Raw genomic sequence first — 19,800 nt, forward strand, 5'->3', positions numbered from 1 at the left:
CACGGTAGCATGACAATTTTAGGCCCACCTTACTCACCGTCGTCCCTTTGGTGCTAACGGAAGTTTCATTGAAATCGATGTTATATATTTAAAGTTATTCACATTTTAAAGTTTAAATCTATCTCCTATGGAGGGAGGATAAAGGGGGCTGAGGGGGATGGAGTTGGGGCGAGAGGGGAAGAGGGAGGGAGGGAGGGCTTAGTTGGGGAGGGGGGAGGGGAGGGTGCTGCTCCAATGCAGGAGGGGTTTGCGCCCAACTTGGTCTAGTTTTACATGAAATTTTAATATAACTTGCGGAATACAAAAAAAATTGCAAACCATACGAAGAATAGTCTAACAAGCATCAGACACTGCCATTTTAAGCCAGCAAAACTGAGTAATGGACCCATGCCGATCTAGCCATTTACAGCCTGTAGAGCGCGAGCCATAGGGTGTTGCATGTGTCTAGTGCCCTGGTATAAATCCAGATACCTCTGGCTAGCAATTTTTGCGAAAAAGGGAGCCGAGTGCGCAAGCCTCCCCCTACCAGTACATAACCTCTGCAACATCAAGACTCTCGCAGTGCCTCCTCGTGGCAACACATGGTAACTTGGGCCACCTTCAGTCTAGAGGCTAAACTGCGCGAGGACTCAGAGGAACTCTGGCTCCCAGGGATGTGATGTGCAGGCCCACCGGCATGTGGACACGTCCTGACGTCCATCAACCAGATCCCAATTATGGGCTAAATAGCACCCCGCTGCCTTGTGGGTAAGGTTCAGGAGAGCCAAAGGCACTGGAGCTGGAGTCCCTAAAGATGGTCGCTGATCCCTCATGTATCCGCCTTTCTGGCAACTCCTGCAACCGAGTAGGCCCTAGACGTAGCAGCCACGCCGTTCCTCTGGAATCAGTCTAGCAGGTCGAGAGAGGAATGTAGATGCTGGGCAAGTTTGTATTCCCATTTACCTGCCCAGGCTCAGCGGCCAAATCAAATGGAGAGGACACTTACTTCATCCTTGCTGGGCACAGTGAGATGTAACCACAGATAAAAAATCCCCATCTCCAAGCAGGACAATGCCACGCTGCTCCATCATCTCTCGCAGATGGACAGATGCCAATACCAGTACCAGAGCGTGGGATGAATTTATACTGTTTCCAGGCAAGAAAGCCAGTCTTGACAATGCCCTCTTCTCCTACGGTTATCTATCAAGTCCCATTAGAAGGCAGAGATCCTCAGAGATGAAAGGACAATGTTCTCATTTGAAGAAGGGTCCCAACCGAAAACATGACCCAACCATGTTCTTCAGAGATGCTGCCTGACCAGTTGAGTTACTCCAGCACTCTTTTTTGTAAATCAGCATCTGCAGAACCAACCGTTTGCACAATGAAGCATGCATTAACATTGACCAAATGGAGGAAAAACTTACAAAACAACTGTAATTAATTGCTGATTCTAGAGGGGAGACCGAATACCATACTTTCACCAGAAATAATATCCATGTCTGGTCATGGATCACCCAATCACTCAACATTCATTGAATCATAGCAGAATTTAACCATAGGAATGCTGTGTAAATGGCATTTCAGTGTTGTTTTCACTCAATACATTTCTGATTTAGCTTACCGGATCAAACATGTCGGACTGACTGAGCTCAGTTTTGAAATCAGCTGATCCAGCCAGGATAAGACCTGCCACGTTCACCTTGTCACTACTGATGAAGAGCTGTACAGCTGTCTCTGCTACCTTCCGTACATAGTTATGCCTCTTTTCCATTCGTAGGCGAGCAAAACGTAGGGCAGACTGCCCTCCTCTGCCTTTAAATGCAAAATACTTAACTTTAAAAGTCTATAAAGATGTGGGGTTTTTTCAAATACTGAAATTGAAAATAAAAATGTTGGAAATAAACAGCAAGACTCTATTGTCTGATACATCTCAGAGCTGCAAGCATAATGAACTACAAAAAGCAACGATTAATTAAAATGATCTCTTAACAAGCATTTGGATAAAAGAAGAATTATTTTAATTGTTTGATAAAGTGAAGAATCTAAGCCAGGACACTCACTGTTCCTGCTGAAAATAATATTCTCAAATATGAAATGATATGGAATGACAACTTGGACCACGAGTACAAATTCCAAGCCCCAGCGAGTTTGTATATTTCCAATCACAGAACATAATACGTTACCAGTGAAGCTATATAAACGTCACTAACAATACATGTAGTATTTGGATGGGATCCTTCATTAATTCATGCCATGCATTGTCATTTATTTCAAGTGATTTGTTCAAAATTATCCTCAACTTCAGATCCAATTACAAATCAATGCTTTCCCAACAGGAATTTCAGGTGTAACACAGTCTGAGAAATCGCCAACAGGAACTACCCAACAGGTTTTCATGGAAGGGTGATCTCTATTTTAGAGCCCCATAAATTAAAGGATGGTTCAGGGGAAGATAAGTATATTTATCCTCAATCACCACCTTCATTCCCAGTCACTGGACCCAAAATAAAACCTCTCAACTGAAAGTGCGATGAAACTCCCACCAAGCTCCATCATTCTTGATTTTGGGAATAGCAGGAAGAAATTGTTCCAAAATTCTACTACTGTTAACATTAAGCACTTTCTGACATCAGCATTTTACTGCAGATTCTGCTTTATTATATTCGAATCTCTGTCCAAAAGGAAACAACAGATAGGATTCCATCAACTATTTAATTATAAAAGTGTCCCTTAAACGGCTGCATAAACCTCGTATCTCCTATATGTTATCCATGCAATCTATCCTGGTATTTCAGTCATTTTGATTTCAATTCGGCACATTTGTGATCTTGACAAAGGGAGCCTATCCTTTTTGAGGTGTGGCACAAACATGAAAGGAATATCCCTGAAACAGGTTAACCAGACAAATACAAATTGCATGGAGAGCTCAGCAAAATCAATGGTGGAAGGTAAAGCTAAACTTAGTGATCCATTATAAGACATGGAAAAAATCAGTGGAAAGATTTTAAGATGAAGAATGATAGGAAGTAGAGGAATCTGATAGGCATTGGAGATTGAAAGGTAAAAGGTGTCACCAGATCATGGTGGAAATCTGAAAACTTGGAAACGTTCGGTCTGTAATACTGTGATATACTGAATGTGAAGATGCCATCCCTCTATAAGTATTTGTCGAGCAAAATGCAGTGAAGGCAAATAGGCTAATAGGAGTGAAATGAAGAACATCATCATCATCATATATATACAGCCGGAAACAGGCCTTTTCGGCCCTCCAAGTCCGTGCCGCCCAGCGATCCCCGTACATTCCCGTACATTAACAGTTCAACCACTCTAATTGAGGTCTCAAGGTTAGAGTCCATCAGCCTTTTCAATATTTGTTGCCCATCCACAATGTGTTCCATGCACAATTACAGTGCCTAGAATTTAGTCATTCAGAAAACAGTCTAAAAATACTCAGTAACTATTGATTACACCTATCGACGAGCAGGATCTCAGGATAGCAGTTTACACCTGGTGAAAAAGTGCTATTGAAGGTAGGAAGATATGACAGTTGAATGTGTGGCTGAGCAGTTGGTACAAGGGCCAGGAATTCAGATTCAGGGGCTGCACTTGGGATTGAGTTTTGTGTCACCCTGCGAAAGGAAAACTGCTATCATGTTGCAAAGAGTGCAGAAAAGATTTACAACAATATTACTACAACTTCAGGGTCTGACATATAGAGTACAGGCAGGCTAGGACTTTATTTCTTCGAGGGCAAGCGTCTGAGAGGTGATCTTATAGAGGTACATAAATCAGGAGGGTGAATGCAATGTCTTTTTCCCAGGGTTGGGGAAATCAAGAACTAGAGAGCATAGGTTAAGGTGAGGGGTAAACCCGAGAGCAATTTTTCCATGCAGATGGTGGCGGGACATGGAATGAGCTGCCAGAGGATGTAGTTGGGGTAGGCACAATAACATTTAAAATTTGGACAATTGGCCACTGGTGGAAAAGAGTTTCAGGAAAATAGGCCAAACATTGGTAAATGGGGCAGCTTACATGGGGCATCTTGGTCACATTGGACAAGTGGGCCGAAGGACCTGTTTCAGTGCTGGATGACCATGAGTCGAAGATAATTTTACCATGTGGCTCTCCATTCAGTCAACATATCAAGAAATGCAAAATTAGGCATCTAATATTACTTGGCATAAACAGCCAAAGAGCAAATAACCAATATTTCTATTCTGTCCCCTGCCCATTTAACATTCTATTCAAGAACTGTTAGAACCAATTACATTCACCTTTTTGGTAAGTCTCTTATTCAATGTCTTCTCAAAGTCCTTATTAACATTCATACCAAAACTTTTATTTTTACATCCTTAAGAAATATCAAATGTTTAATTTTAGTGGTCTACAATTCTGGCTCCCACTATTCGTCTCACACTGTTCCAATGTTCTGTCACACTGTCCATAATAAGAGATTCCAATAACAAAATAAAAGAAACAAGCATATAATCTCCAAGTTCCCAAAATTTTCAGATAAATATTTCACTCTGCTCCTTTGATTGCTCTACTTAAGTGGACATCAGGGAGTAATGAGATGCAATAAGAGAATGTCAATACAGCAAAATTTAATTGTTCAACCTTTATCCAAAGCACTTTTCTATTCAGATACAAGGAAATGATGCATTAAACAGGGCCTGTAATGACACACAGAGCTGTGTTCTATTCAACATGGACTGAAACCCATGGCCATCTAGTCCTGCCTTAGATTGAGATCGTTAACATCAAATTTCAAGGTTGACGATAAACTAGGTCATTAAGATAAATTCAGGAATAATTTCTACAACATGCCTCAGTTTGATCTAAAAATACCTAACTACAAAAAATAAATGACTTGTTATGTTCCTTAAGTTCAAGTAATAAATGCCCTAACCAATGTGGTGCACCACAGATATTGAAACTTCAATCCTGTTGTCTGTAACCGGTAAATCTACGCAGCAGTATACAAAATTTGCTGGAGGAACTCGGCAGCTAAAGCAGCATCTGCGGAAGGAAATAGACAGTTGACATTTCAAGCTGGATCCCTTCATCAGGACTGAAAGAATAGAAGGGAGATAGCCAATATAAAGAGCTGGGCTGAGAAATGTTAGCTGGAGGCAAAAGGCTGCTTATGATGGAATGTCTAGAATCTGACAGGAAGAAAAGATGAGGCCTTCATCCAAAGGGAGGTAGGGTGGGCAGAGACCCAGTGGGAGGAATGTGTGGGTGATGTACAGATGAGTGGTTAAGGGTAGGGAAAGAATCACGTGCGTGAGAGGAAGACCCGGATAGATCAGAATGAGAAAGAAAAACCGGTAGGTTACCTGAAAGTGGAGAATGCAATGTTTAAACCATTGGGTCGTAGGTGGAATATGATGCCTTCTTTCCAGTTTGCGTTTGGCCTCGGCCTGGTAATAGAGAAGGCCGAGGACATGCAGATTGGTGTGGAATTGGAAAAATAATTAGAATCGGGAGCTCCTGATGGTCAAAGCGGACAGAACACGGAAACTCGGCAAAGCATTGTTGTTTAGGCTGTGCTTGGTCTGACTAATGTACTGGAGGCCACATCGAAAACACAATGCTATAGGGAAGGTTGAAAGCAGTGCAGATGAATTATTGTCTCACCTGGAAGGCTGTTTACGTCCCTAGATGACGATGGAGGTAGTGTAGGGACAGGTGTTACACCTTCCAGGGGAAACCGCCTGGGGAGGGGAAGGGATGAGCAAACCAGTATTCACAGAGAGAGTAGGAAGGAATTGCAGGTGCTGGTTTAAATCAAAAATCGACACAAAATGCTCGAGTAACTCAGCGGGACAGGCAGCATCTCTGGATAGAACACCTCTGCTCAGTCCACCTAAACCTACTTGATCTCCCAGTTGCTTAACACTTAATTCCCCCTCCAATTCCCACACTGACTTTCTGTCCTGGGCCTCCTCCATTGTCAGTGAGGCCCAGCGCAAATTGGAGTAACAGCACATCCTTTTTCGCTTTGGAAGCTTACACCCCAGCGGTATGAACATTGACTTCTCAAACTTCAAGTAGCCTTGCTTCCCCTCTCTCTCCATCCCCTCCCTCGTTCCAGGTTCTCCTACCAGTCTCACTGTCACCGACTACATTTTATCTCTATGCTGCCCACTCCAGACATCAGAAGGCGCCGTATTCCACCAGGTGGCACCGTACGCTGGCAGCATTGCAAACAGTCTATCTCGTCCTTTTGTTGTTTTTAAGTCTTTTGTTAAATGTATGTTTTAGTGTATCTTTAGTTTCGTATTATATGGGGGGTGGGGAAACTTTTTTAAAATCTCTTTCCTCGATGAGATGTGACTTTTTCCGTATCGTATCTCCGACCACACTGCGACCTAACATCGTGGAGCTGATGGTCCCTTTGCCGGGGATCGACTTTGGGAGCTCCAACCACGGGAGCCTGCGGACTTAACATCCTGGAGCTCGCAGCCCTCCTTGGTTAGGGATCAACTTCGGGAGCTCCAACCGCAGGAGCTTTGACCGCCCCGATGCAGGAGCTTCGACTGCGGATGGTTCGACTGCCCCGACCACGGAAGAAAAGGAGGGAAGAAGATAATGCGTTATTACCTTCCATCACAGTGCGCTGGGGTGGATGTTATGTTAATTTTTATGTAGTTGTGTGTCTTGTTGCATTTTTAGTGTGACTGTATGGCAAATCAAATTCTTTGTATCTTTTTACATATGTGGCTAATAAATTAATTACAATTACAAGAAGGGTCTTGACCCGAAACGTCACCTATTCCTTCTCTCCAGAGTGCTGCCTGCCCCGCTGAGTTACTCCAGCATTTTGCGTCTATTCACAGAGAGAGTGATCAACGTGGAAACTAGAAAGCTATGGAAAGGGGTGATGGCACTGTAGCTGGCGAAATATCAATGGTTTGCTGAATGAAGAGGCAGATGGGGTGAAAGGTAAGTAAACATTAATACTATCTACAAGGCAAGGCTGGGTGAGTGCAGAAATATAGGGAATGCAAGAGATGTGGATGAGGGTTCCAACATCCACAGCACTAGGGAGAGACAGGAAGGAGTCAGTTTCCTGAAAGTGAAGGACAGCTCAGATCTCTGGAATGGAAGGCCTCAACTCAAGAACAGTTGCAGCGGATATGGAGGAAATTGAAAAATAGAAGACATCCTCACAGGAGACAGTGTACGAGGAGGCATAGTTTTGGTAGCTGTGGGAGCCAATGGGTTTGCAGTAAGTGTCAATGGATAGTTTGTCTTGAGATGGCAGTGATCAAGCAAGGGGCGAGAGGTATCAGAAATGGCCCAAGTGAATTTAAGTGCAGGGGTGAAGTTGATCAAATTGACAAGTTCCAAACAAGTGTTGCTGGGCTAAGGCAAGAAGAACACGGGGATGGAGAGGTATTCGATAAAACTTGCTCTTTGATCACAGATATAGTTGTACCTGGATTTGGTTAGCTTGTGAATAACGAGGTGGGGCAAGATTGGGATTGGTTCCATTGGCCTGCTCCACTTCACCCTGACATCCTGGTCATTCTTTTAAACCCAATAATGAAAGCTTGCATCTTAGACCAGATGCTGGGACTCTTGGCGTCAGAGGAATAGATTAAATTATACATTTGGCAGACTTCTTGATAAAAAAGGAAACAATTCAAGTACCAATGCAATTCAATATGCACGGTAACAAATTCAGACACCGCAATATTGAGGGGGTGCTGGAATTCTGTGGGAAATAACAGCTCTGCCCATACCGTGCTTCTTTGGTAGATCCACTGTGAATTTGTGTAGTACTTCTCGTGTGTTTCCCTGTAGAGTTCCGAACAAAGCTCCAGTACCATCAATTACGATGAACCCAAATTTGCTATCATCCGATAGAAGCGCAGTTAGAGCCTTTCAAGAAAAGAAACAATTTATGACATTTCAAAATGAAGAATAACTGAATATTGTGCAAGAGATCAGAAGCAAGTCCCATTTGACAGTGACAATTTTGATGGAAGATCAGAATGGTTGTTCAAGAAAATAACTGCAGATGCTGGTACAAATCGAAGGTATTTATTCACAAAATGCTGCAGTAACTCAGCAGGTCAGGCAGCATCTCAGGAAAGAAGGAATGGGTCAGAAGAAGGGTCTCTTCAGTCTGGAGAAGGGTCTCGACCCGAAACGTCACCCATTCCTTCTCTCCTGAGATGCTGCCTGACCTGCTGAGTTACTCCAGCATTTTGTGAATAAATACCTTAGAATGGTTGTTCATCTCAGTTAACTAAAGAGTTGTCTAAATACCAGGCCTTCAAATCTCAACCTACAGACGGTGGTCCATTTCAGAGTTGAAAATTCCCGTCTTTCTCCTGAATAATTCTGGATAAGCACACAGTGAATGAATGAATGCTGGTCTACAGCCATCCTTGAGAACAATCAGATCTGGGCTCATCAACTATATTTGATTTGTATTAGTACCCTCTCAGACATGGTGGCGAGCATTTCTCTCTCAACACAGAAAATAAACTTATCTGGGTGATAATTTGAAGGAACTTGCAATATGCAGATTGACTGCAGCATTTAATATACTGCAACGGAAAGAACGAGACAAATTCACTTTATTAGTTTAATCTCCCAACGAATGCTCCTTTTCTCAAGATTAAGTTAATTGGAACACCCCATAGAGCCCAGAAAATGTTCCAGGAAACAAGTAATTAAATAAAATACAGCATTCCCCAGAATTTCTGAATCCCAACTGGCACTTTTTTCCAAAAGCTTGAGAGCTCCAGGGAGAGATAGCGTGGGCAAGGGGAGAAAGAGAAAAAGATTCCAAGGGAAATAAAGTTCTTATTCAAAACGAGCAACATAAAGGTTGAGATACATGTCTGCACTGATAATGCAGGAACGGGGTACTGATTGATAGTGATCAGCCATGATCGCATTGAATGGCGGTGCTGGCTCGAAGGGCTGAATGGCCTACTCCTGCACCTATTGTCTATTGTCTATTGTCTATTGTCTATAATATAATAGATCCTCAAGAAAGTGAAAATACTTTAAATAAAGAGCCTACGCACACGTTGGGAATTATTTTTCAACCGTTTATTCGAATAATGCGAGGAATGGTAGAGTTGCTGCCTTACAGTGCCAGAGACCTGGGTTCAATCGTGACTATGGGTGCTTGTCCACATGGAGTTTGTACATTCTCCCCATGACCTGCGTGGGTTTTCTCCGGGCGCTCCGGTTTCCTCCCACACTCCAAAGATACACAGATTTATAGGATAATTAGCTTGGTGAAAAATATAAATTGTCCCCAGTGTGTGTAGGATAGTGCTAATGTGCGGCATTTGAAATAAGTTATTTGAGACCAAAATAGAAAATGGTGGAACTACAGTTCAGGCAGCCTCTATAGAAAGAAAACTAGTTTTTTTTTGTCCGTAACTCTTCCTCAGAACTGGCAAAGTTAGAAATCAAACATGTTCTAAGTGTCATATGGGGAAAGAGAGTTAACAGAGGGAACATCATTAATAGGCTAGTGTCCAAACACTGGTGGCAGTGCTTAGCAAGATGTGTTGATACTTTGTTGATCACAAATAATGTCTGATGGAAATGTAAAAAGATGCATGAAAACAGGAGAGAAAAAATAAGATAAAATCAATGGCAAAATAAAACACTACAGATGCCAAACTCAAATAAAAATCACAAAATGCCAGATTTATGTAGCAGCGTGGAAGAAACATTTTTAAACAGCAATAGTTTAATATCTCTCACCACATTGAACCAGATCCATTAGACATTGGAACTCTTGGTTATTTGAGACTGTTGAATTCAATGTCCAGCTTTGGGGAGGTTAATCAAAAAATGATGCGCTGCCCTTTGGGCTTACATAGGACTTCATCGGAACAGAGGAAGACGCCAAATTGGAAATGGACACCTACCCAACTAGAAACCACGACTCACCCATGGGTACTCGAGTAGTTTATCAAGCGGTCACCTTATATTTTGTTCCAAAGTAGAGATAAGTAATACTGTGAGCAATTAACACAGTACATCACACTGGAAAAGCTACATGGTGTACAGTTTTTTGTGGTAATCTGAAATAAATCGGCAACACTGGAAACTTAACTGCAATGTTATTTTGTATTTGAAAAGTGGTTTGGTGATGTTTTTTAAAATTGTATATTTTAAAGGCTCACAACCCCTCAGTCTAGGAATCACACCACAGGTCAGCCGTAAGATGATCACAACTGGGCCACTATAGAGTAAATACAATCAAATGCACTTAACAGTTACCTACCTCTGTATGAAATTTATTGTCACAAAGATATAATGATGTATTAATTGGTTTGAAGGGCTCAAAATCAATGTTAACTTTCTTTTCTTTGCCTTCTTCTGTTACAATTGTTCCACAGTAGACAACCAAACCATTAGGTGGTACTATGAAAAGACAGTAAAGAACAAGTATTAATGTCTGAAGTAACAGCTCCACCACACCCTCCATTTCTTAGGTAATAATTATTCAGACGTTCAAGGCATGCACGTTCATTTTAGAGTGAGGGGCAAGGCAGGTGGGAGAAGGGAAGTCTGGATGATGAGAGAACCTAAAGGTCTGGTTAGGAAAAAGGAGGAATGAAATAGATATAGGCAGCCCAGAATCGTTATCCTTTGAGTTTCGGGATCTGAGGAGGATACCTAAAGAAATCAAGAGGGGAAAAAGGGGGCACATGCAGATAATACTAAGGAAAATCCAAAGAGATTTTACGAGTACGTTAAGGGAAAGAGGATAACTAGAGAAAATAATGCCCCTCAGAAACTAAGGCAGTCATCTCTGTGTAGAACTGCAGGATATGGTCATGGTCCTCAATGAGTATTTCTTCTATTTTTATCGTGGAGAAAAGACATGACGACTGGGAAAATTGGTACAATTAATGATGATGCCTTGAGAACAGTCCAGATTACTATTGAGGAAATACTGGAAGTCCTAAGGCATACGAAGGTAGATCAATCACACGGGCCTGGTCACATAAAACCGAAGACACTGTGGGAAGCTAGAGCACAAATTGCATGAGCCCTGACTGAGATATATGAATCATCATTGGACACACGAGATGCCAGATAACTGGAGGGTGAATAAAGTTGTGCCTCTATTCAAGTGCTGCTGCAAGGAAAAGCCTGGGAACTATGGACCAGTAAACCTGACATCTGTGGGAGGAAAGTTACTGGAGAATATTTTGATGGCTAAGGTAGATATGCATTTGGATAGATGGAGGCTGATTAGGGATAGTCAGCATGGTGTTGTGCGCAGGAGATCATGTCTTACAAATCTGACTTGAGTTTTATGAAGTAACCAAAAAGGTTGACAAGGACAAAGCCGTAGATGCAAGGCATTTAATAAGGTTGCGTATGGTAGACTGCTCTGGAAGGTTAATCGCATGGGCTCTAGGGAGAACTAGCCAAATGGATAGATGATTGGCTTCGTGGACGGAAGCAGAAGGTCCTTTTCTTTGACCGGATAGCACGCAAAGCTTTTCACTGTACCTCTCAGTACACGTGGCAATAATAAACTAGACAAAACTAATACAAAGCAAGCCAAAGGAAAGTTTCATGGATAAAGACTGACCTTTGTTGTATAGTTTAAGACGCTGCTGCACAGACGTAATGGCCCCCAGCACAGATAGACGATTTACTCGCGATTTGATGTTTGAGGCTGTGCCAAATTCATCCGCCAACATTTTTGCTACTCGTGAGATCTGGTCTTTGGGAGGAATGATGAGTGAAATCATACTAGTGCCATTCCTAAGGAAATAAAATAAAGTCAGTACCACTGAAATATCTGACCAGTAACTTAATCACTTAATTTAATATCTTGAATGATGAACATAGTATGAACAATGGACCAAATACACCACGAGTGTTTGGGATGAAGTCATTCTTATTCCTAATTCTCAAGATGTGCAGATTAGATTTTGTGTTAAATTTTCCAATGTTAATTCCCAATGCATGCAGCCTTCACCGCCAGCTCTCAAGCTGTTTTTTAAGCAAAGAACACATCTGTTCGAACTGTAGTTGATTCCTGCTCATTAGGGAGGAAAACCTGAAATTTACTTTGTACTCTCCACCAGTTCAAAAGATTTAAACTTTGTTTAAAAAATGATTTCATGAGAGCTGCAGATTCCTTGTTCAACTTCATCGGGTCAGGTGGTCTCCTTTCCTTTCCAGCTGTCTTCACTATTAAAAAGGGCAACCAGGCATCAAAATCTTGTGTACCAATCCGTAAAGACCAGTTTGAACAGCATGGCTGTTGTTCTAAAGGACTGTGATTTTTATAACGCAAATATCTCAGATGGTCAGAAAAGGCCATTTTACAGGGAAATTAAAATGGTATGGAATCACAGGAATGGAAGCAAGTTTTATGGCGATATCCCACCATTGTAGCCCGTTAAAAAAGGCAAACAATGGTTCAAATGGAAGGGAATTCAAAACAGTTCCACTAATTTAGCCCCTGGAAAATCTGTTGTAAGAGCCAGAGATAAATTATTTTCATTTGATGCATTTGATCACATGATGCATTCCACCATTTCTCATCATATTTGTGGGTTTCTAACAAATCAGTCCACATAATAGACAGTCCCATCTTTAAATAATTGAAAATTAACATTACAAGTTCAAAAACAAGCTTCCTCGCCCAATCCAGGACCCTCCCAACAGCAATCATCTGACCCTTTATGCCCAATCTCATCCTAATGCAGAATCTTGAAACTAAACAATCATTCCTTTGCAATCTTTGAAGTACCTTCCAAATGAGAGAATAAACCAAAGCTCCACCTAGACTTCACAAGCTGATTTTTATACGACCCCATGGCACTATGTTGAAATGCAGTAGAGCACTCACCCACATCATCAACATTCATTTCCAAGCAAAACAAGTGAAAGAGTTTCATCAGCATTGCAGAAGCTTGCTCTGCAAACTGGCCACATTTCTTACATTGCAGCAGCAACTACACTCCAAGTACTTTGTTGATCAAAATGCTTTGTAACTTCCTTTCCCATGAGGTGGAGATCAAAACTGCACAGTATACAATGTGAACATGCAGAACACGCATTTGATTTTCGGCAATAAAATAGCCTCAGAGGGCAACTGGTGATTCGATAAGTATAGAGAATCTACTATTTTTCATGCTAGATATTTTTAAAACTGTTCCTTTGTTATGTGAGATGCTTATTTTTTTATTGACAGAAGTAACTCTGCTCTCCTTTGAAATAGTAGCACGGGATATTTTGGGACCCGCGAGAAAACACGAGTTAACTTTATTAACTTCACCACCAATTTCCATCCTGCACTCAAATTGACTTGGAGCCTCTCCGACACCTCCCTCCCTCCCTATTACTTAATCTCACCGTCTCCATCACAGGAATAGACTATCGATTGGCATCTATTACAAACCCACTGGCTCCCACAACTATTTCAACTACACTTCTTTCCACCCAGTTTCCTGCAAAGACTATTCCCTACTCCCAATTCCTCTGTCTACGCCGCATCTGCACCCAAGATGAGGTGTTCCATACCATCCGAGATGTCCTTATTCTTTAGGGAGTGGGGGTCACCCTCTTCCATCAAAGATGTGGCCCTCACACGTGTCTCCTCAGTACACCGAAGCTCTGCCCTTGCTCCCCCTAGTTGCAACAGGGACAGAGTCCCCCTAGTCCTTACCTTTCACCCCCAACAGCCGCTGCATACAACACATAATCCTCAGACATTTCTACCACCTGGAATGGGATCCCACCTTTAGTCACATCATCTCATCTCCACCGCTTTCCAGCTTCCAGAGACCGTTCTCTCCGCAACTCCTTGGTTAACTCATCGCTTCCCACACAATCCACCCCCTCCCCAGGTACCTTCCCTGGCAATAACGGGAGATACAACATCTGTCCCGATACCTCCTCCCTCGAATCTGTCCAGGGACCCTGTCGGTCGTTTCAGGTTAGGCAGAGGTTCACTTGCATCTCCTGCAACCTCATCTACTGTATCCGTTGTTCAAGATTGTCTTATACATCGGCGAGACCAAACGTAGACTGGGCGATCGCTTCGCTGAACACCTTTGCTCAGTCCGCCTGGACCTACCTGACCTCCCGGTTGCCAAACACTAATTCCCCTTCCCATTCCCACACTGACCTTTCTGTCCTAGGTCTCCTCCATTGTCAAAGAGTGAGGTTAAATGGAAATTGGAGGAACAACGTCTCATATTTCGCTTGGCTGGCTTACAACCCAGTGGTATGAATATTGATTTCTCTAAATTCAAGTAAACCCTGCATTCCCTCTCCATCCCGCCCCCACCCAAGTCACACCACCTTCTCGTTCCTACCTCGCAAACAGCTAACAATGGCCTGTTTTCTTTATCATCGTTACCTTTTTGCATATCTTTCATTCATTTGTTCTATATCATCGTCTATATCTCTCGTTTCTCTTGCCACTAACTCTAGTCTGAAGAAGGGTCCAGAGATGCTGCCTGTCCCACTGAATTACTCCAGCATCTGCAGTTCCTTCCTACACAGAACATCTGCGTTCTTTGTTCTCATCTGAAAGACAGCATCTCTGACAGTGCAGCATTTCCTCAGTATTGCATTGGAATTACACATGTTTAAATGGAACAATAAAGATAAAAACTACAATAGATTGATATCTGGTAGCACTCAAAGCTGTAAACCAAAGTCCAAGCTATTGATAAAGATAGCATGTACAAGGACTAAAGCCCCAGTTCAACTTTGAACATCAGCAGCTGCTTTTAGAAAAAGAACAGCATAAACACAGCCATATTTCAATGCTCATTCTGCAGGAAAGTTGACTTCTCACATTGAAAGAGGACTTTACATAACCATCTTCAAGAACCACAATGCAATTTTAGATTCAATGGGAAAGGCGCCAAGGCTAAAGAGTTGGGACAATGGAGATTCAGAAAAGTGCTGCTGAGTGTATAGAAATAAAAGCAAAACATGGCTGGGCCAGAAGATGATTTTTGACAAAATTCTAAATTATGAGGTGGAACAAAATTGATATTTTTTCCAAGTCACTTGCTACATAGAAGAGAATGCACACACAATGTAACACACTTGCAGAAATTTACAGTTGCAAATTTCGATCACAGGACAGCACACTGGCGCAGTGGTAGAGTTGAAGCCTTATATCGCCAGTGATCCAGGTTCGATCCTGACTAGGGTATTGTCTGCGCGGAGCTTGTAGGTTCTCCCTGTGACCAACCGCATGGGTTTTCTGAGAGTGGTTTCTTCCCGCATTGCAAAGATATGCTGGCTTGTAGGTTAATTGGCTTCTGTAAATTGTCCCTGGTGTGTCGGAAGAACTGGTGTATGGGTGATCGCTGGTCGGTACGGACTCAGTGGGCCTTGGGGGCCTGTTATCACGGTATATCCAAACTAAATAAGCTAAACATGCAAGCTCCTGACAGCACTGAAGGTCAGGAATGAACCATGTGTAAGAAAACAATTGCAGATGCTGGTACAAATCGAAGGTATTTATTCACAAAATGCTGGAGTAACTCAGCAGGTCAGGCAGCATCTCAGGAGAGAAGAAATGGGTGACGTTTCGGGTCGAGACCCTTCTTCAGACTGATGTTTCAGACAGGATTGAACCACGTCACTTAACCCGCTGCTGAGGCAGCAGGTCTACTGGCCATATCACTGTGCTTCCCTTAGAAATCTGCCTGATTGAGAAATGAACCCAAGTGTGGCATTGAAAAAATAGAACGTCAACCACAAGATCATGGGGGTAGATGTGCAACGTGATGATGATCAGATATGTTGCATGTTAGTTGAGTTACAAATACTGGCCAAGACAATTTCCTTGGTGTTCTTCAGAAATACTACCACTGCACCTTTCATGTCCAAATCAAAGACCAGTTAAGCTGTTGGGTTTACCATCTAAATCATAAGTTGATAGTTCCAACAGTGTAAAAGATTTTGCTAGCAGCTTTCTGGAATAAAAATTGAACTCAACCCAAATTCACACCAACACCATAAAAAATAAATGAAACCGAAAAAACTTGAAACATTTGGCTCGGGCAACATCAAACGATGTGCTGGAGGAACTCAAAGCGTCTGGTTGCAACCATGGAGGAAAATTGACAATGTCTCGGATAGGGACCCTTCTAAGGAGTAGAGGGGATAAAGCTGGTAAAGACAGTGGAGAAGAACTGGCAATTGATAGGCGATATAAGCAAGCTGGGGTAATTGGAAGAGGGGTGGAGATAGTAACAAAAGCTAAAGGTGAAACAGAGACAAAAGGGGTGCCTGATAAAGGAAGGGAGAAACAACATGTGGAAAGCATCAGAAATCCTTTGCAAACACGGGGGCTGAAATGCTGAACATACAGCTGAGGAATGCGAGTGTGCCAAATAGCAGAAACATGTTACAGACAGGCCCAATCCAATGAAAAGATAAATTTAACAATCTAGAAAGCTGCAATGATGAATAGCTGCAGACAATTAAGAGAGATAAAACTAAAGCTGTCACTCATGATCACAATCTTAGAACTCTGGCAATATCCAAAAGGCAAGGCAGAGGTATTTGTTACCACCTTAAGTCTGAAGTACTAAATGGATGAACCAGCTTGGACTCCTGCTGAGATCCCTATAATTGAAAAAATCTATTCAATTCCTACAATACCATGAAGCAGAAAGCGTACTCAATATGGGCAAGCATAAATAGCCTGACAACAGCACGGCTGCCCAGAATAAGTCACACCTCTGGCCAACCGGTTCAAATACAAAACTCTGACATTGTCTTTGTAAAGTTGTCGATATCCAAATCACAAAAAAATAATTCAATACCACTAATTCTCACCCCAGAAACTTTTAATGTACACATCAAAGAACAATCACATGATCAAAAAATCGTGCTGGTGCGGTTTGAGCAACTGGAACAACTTGGACAAAAGGTTGGACAATGGGGATTCATTTTTGTAACCAAATTTAAAACTTATTTTATTTGCCATCAATTTTGTTTACCCTGTGTAAAAAACATGTCGTACACATCTCCTTTGAACTTTGCCCCTCTCATCTTACTACTATGTCCTCTCATTTTGGACATGTCCATACTGGGGAAATGGTTCTGACAATCTACCCTATCAATGTTCCTCCATTGTATATACTGCTCTCAGGTCTCCCTGCAACCTCCAGCGTTCTAGAGAAAATAAACCAAGTTTGCCCAACCTCTCCATATAGTTAATACCCCCTAATCCAGACAGAATTTTTGCAAACCTCTTTTGCACCCTCTCCAAAGCCTCAAAGAAATGTGGTGACCAGAAATCCTCCCAGAAATGCAATACTTCAACAAGGATATATAAATTTGATATACCAATATCCACTACCAAATCTCCCAATATCAATACCAACAGCTGGGTCACCAGACTTGAGATAGAGGAGTAGTGGAATGAGTAGACTACAAAATAACTGAAAAAATAAATAGTATTTTAAAACTATAAAACTGTTTAATAAGACTATAAATTCTCTCCATTTAATCCGATAATTACTGGTTCAGGGCAGGGGAAGGAGCTAAAAAGAAATATTATGAAAAGACAGCATAACATTTTGATGGACAAAAAGCATGCTATCTTTGCCCACTATAAACTAGCAGCTCTCCTTTCCAAGCTCAACCAGACTAGAATCATCCAAATTTGAGAGAAATGCAACTTTGAAATTCTTACTCAGATGAAAAGCAAAACAGTGGTTTTGAATATTTCTGTTTTTATTGCTCCTGTGGAATAACAGCTGGATTTACACAAAATATTCCCTGTGTCAGGAGATTCAATGGTGCTCAGGTTAGGTTTTTCTTCAAATTGAGGAATAAGATCAATCTGAAATAAGCAAAATGATAATGCAGTAATAAAACTAGGAGGAATCCTAGGAAAGCATGTTTTCTTTATGATTTATGGCACATGATCCTTACTATCCCACTAGATGCAAGCCAACTTTTGAAGTCCATAAAACCAAAGCAAAACTACTGTTTTCTTAAAAGCAAACCAAAAGTAAATGCTGAGATTAGGTAACAAACAATATATATTGCCTTAACTCCATCATAGATTCTATTTGATTCAATGCAATTTATGCAAAGCTCTTAGGCCTCTCCATAATGTAACTTGCCTATTAATGGAGAAAAGACCATTCACAATTGAGGCAACAATAATTTTCTTCATCTAGGAGGGCAGTATATCTTTGACATTTGCTTTAGTTTAGAGATTGTTGACCTAAAGGTTGCAGGTTGCTGAATATCAAGATGGAACTGCTAGATTTGTTAGAATGAAAGAATTATGGAATCAGGGCCGACAAGTGTTGCTGAGTTAAAGAATCAGCGATTATCTTATTGAATGCACATGGCATTCAATGGCCACCTCCCAGTAATATTATGTTCATATGGACATAAAAGTCAAAGAGGTTATTTCATCAGCATTGTAAGTTTGCTTGCACCACACCATTTGTAGTTACATTCTTCAGAGTATTGATTTCTTCATGGAAAGTCAGCAAACCACAAACGAGAAATGTTGATATAGACAACAAGAAATATTAATCCATCAACGAAAGCTGGCCAAGCAGTACAATGGGCGTTCAGTCGGTTAGAAAGTTACCTCATTGCAAAAAAGATGACATGCAGCAATGTGATTTCTGAATGCAATGTACCATTTAGAAATTCCAGTCAAAACATACCGTTTCACCCATTTATTTCTCAAACAAAAATCATGGAAACAAATGTTTTGCATACATGGGCGTACTTAGTAACATCACAATTTAATCCACGAAGAATGTTCATCTCAGGAAGTTAAGTTTATAACAACTCTTCAGTTCACTACTTCACATGACATTACTAGAAAATCCAACACGAGAGTTTAAATGAACATCTTGGTTGGGATCAAATAGTGTGCTGACATCCATTAGTAAAAGGCATCAACAGCAGTCACTACACAAAAGCTGAAGGAAATATCCCTCATTGAACCTCAATTACCACTGAGTAAGACAAACGAAAGACCCAACTCGTTTTGTGACTTTATTCAATAAAGCGTACCCCAAATAAAGAAAAAAGAGAAACCAAACAAAATCAAGTATGTTCAAAAGGAGAGGGGATCATTGACTTAATTACAATACGATGTGGACATACACCTAGCCACAAGCAGGATTTTAGGGGGTTGAAAAGTAGGCATTGAAAGTTCAAGGAAAGGAAAGCAGCAAATTCATTTTCTCCAGAGTTGCAGAAGCAGCAACACTCAAAAGTTTTTTTTAAAATTCACATGCATTCACAACTTTATCTCATGACGATGGGCAGCATGGTGGCGCAGCAGTAGAGTTGCTGCCTTACAGCGCTTGCAACACCGGAGACCCGAGTTCGATCCCAACTACGGGTGCTGGCTGTACAGAGTTTGTACGTTCTCACCGTGACTGCATAGGTTTTCTCCGAGATCTTCTGTTTCCTCCCACACTCCAAAAACATTTAGGTTAATTGGCTTGGTGTACGTGTAAATTGTACCCAGTGCGTGTAGGATAGTGTTAATGTGCGGGGATTGCTGGTCGGCGTGGACTTGGAGGGCCAAAGGGCCTGTTTCCGCACTGTATCTCTAAACTAAAACTATACTATCCCTGATCCTCTGCTCTTCTGGTGTGGTAAGGAATGGTAAATTGAGTTGAAAAATGTAAATCTAGTTTAAAAGGGTTGCCAAGAAAATAGTCCAGTTCAACAGAGTTGTGGGAGTTGTTAAAACTAGAGGTCTAATAATGTATAGATCTGACTGCACCACTCCAGCCGTGCAAGCCAAAAACAATGTCTTGCCATGAGTGCTGGAAGCATTAT

At 41.6% G+C, this 19,800-nt stretch overlaps 1 protein-coding gene across 2 annotated transcripts in view; it reads right to left on the reverse strand.

Moving 5' to 3' along the window:
• LOC144600237 (eukaryotic peptide chain release factor subunit 1) overlaps positions 1-19,800 on the reverse strand; it is a 41,244-nt gene that overhangs the window by 15,160 nt on the left and 6,284 nt on the right. For both annotated transcript variants that reach the window (XM_078411787.1, XM_078411788.1), the window contains 4 exons: positions 11,573-11,748; positions 10,250-10,389; positions 7,731-7,869; positions 1,601-1,791 (listed from right to left, as the gene is read on the reverse strand). In XM_078411787.1, the coding sequence (XP_078267913.1) occupies positions 1,601-1,791; positions 7,731-7,869; positions 10,250-10,389; positions 11,573-11,748 (646 nt within the window). The remainder of the gene's footprint in view (positions 1-1,600; positions 1,792-7,730; positions 7,870-10,249; positions 10,390-11,572; positions 11,749-19,800) is intronic.

The sequence above is a fragment of the Rhinoraja longicauda genome, chromosome 14, assembly GCF_053455715.1.
Source record: "Rhinoraja longicauda isolate Sanriku21f chromosome 14, sRhiLon1.1, whole genome shotgun sequence".
NCBI lineage: Eukaryota > Metazoa > Chordata > Chondrichthyes > Rajiformes > Arhynchobatidae > Rhinoraja > Rhinoraja longicauda.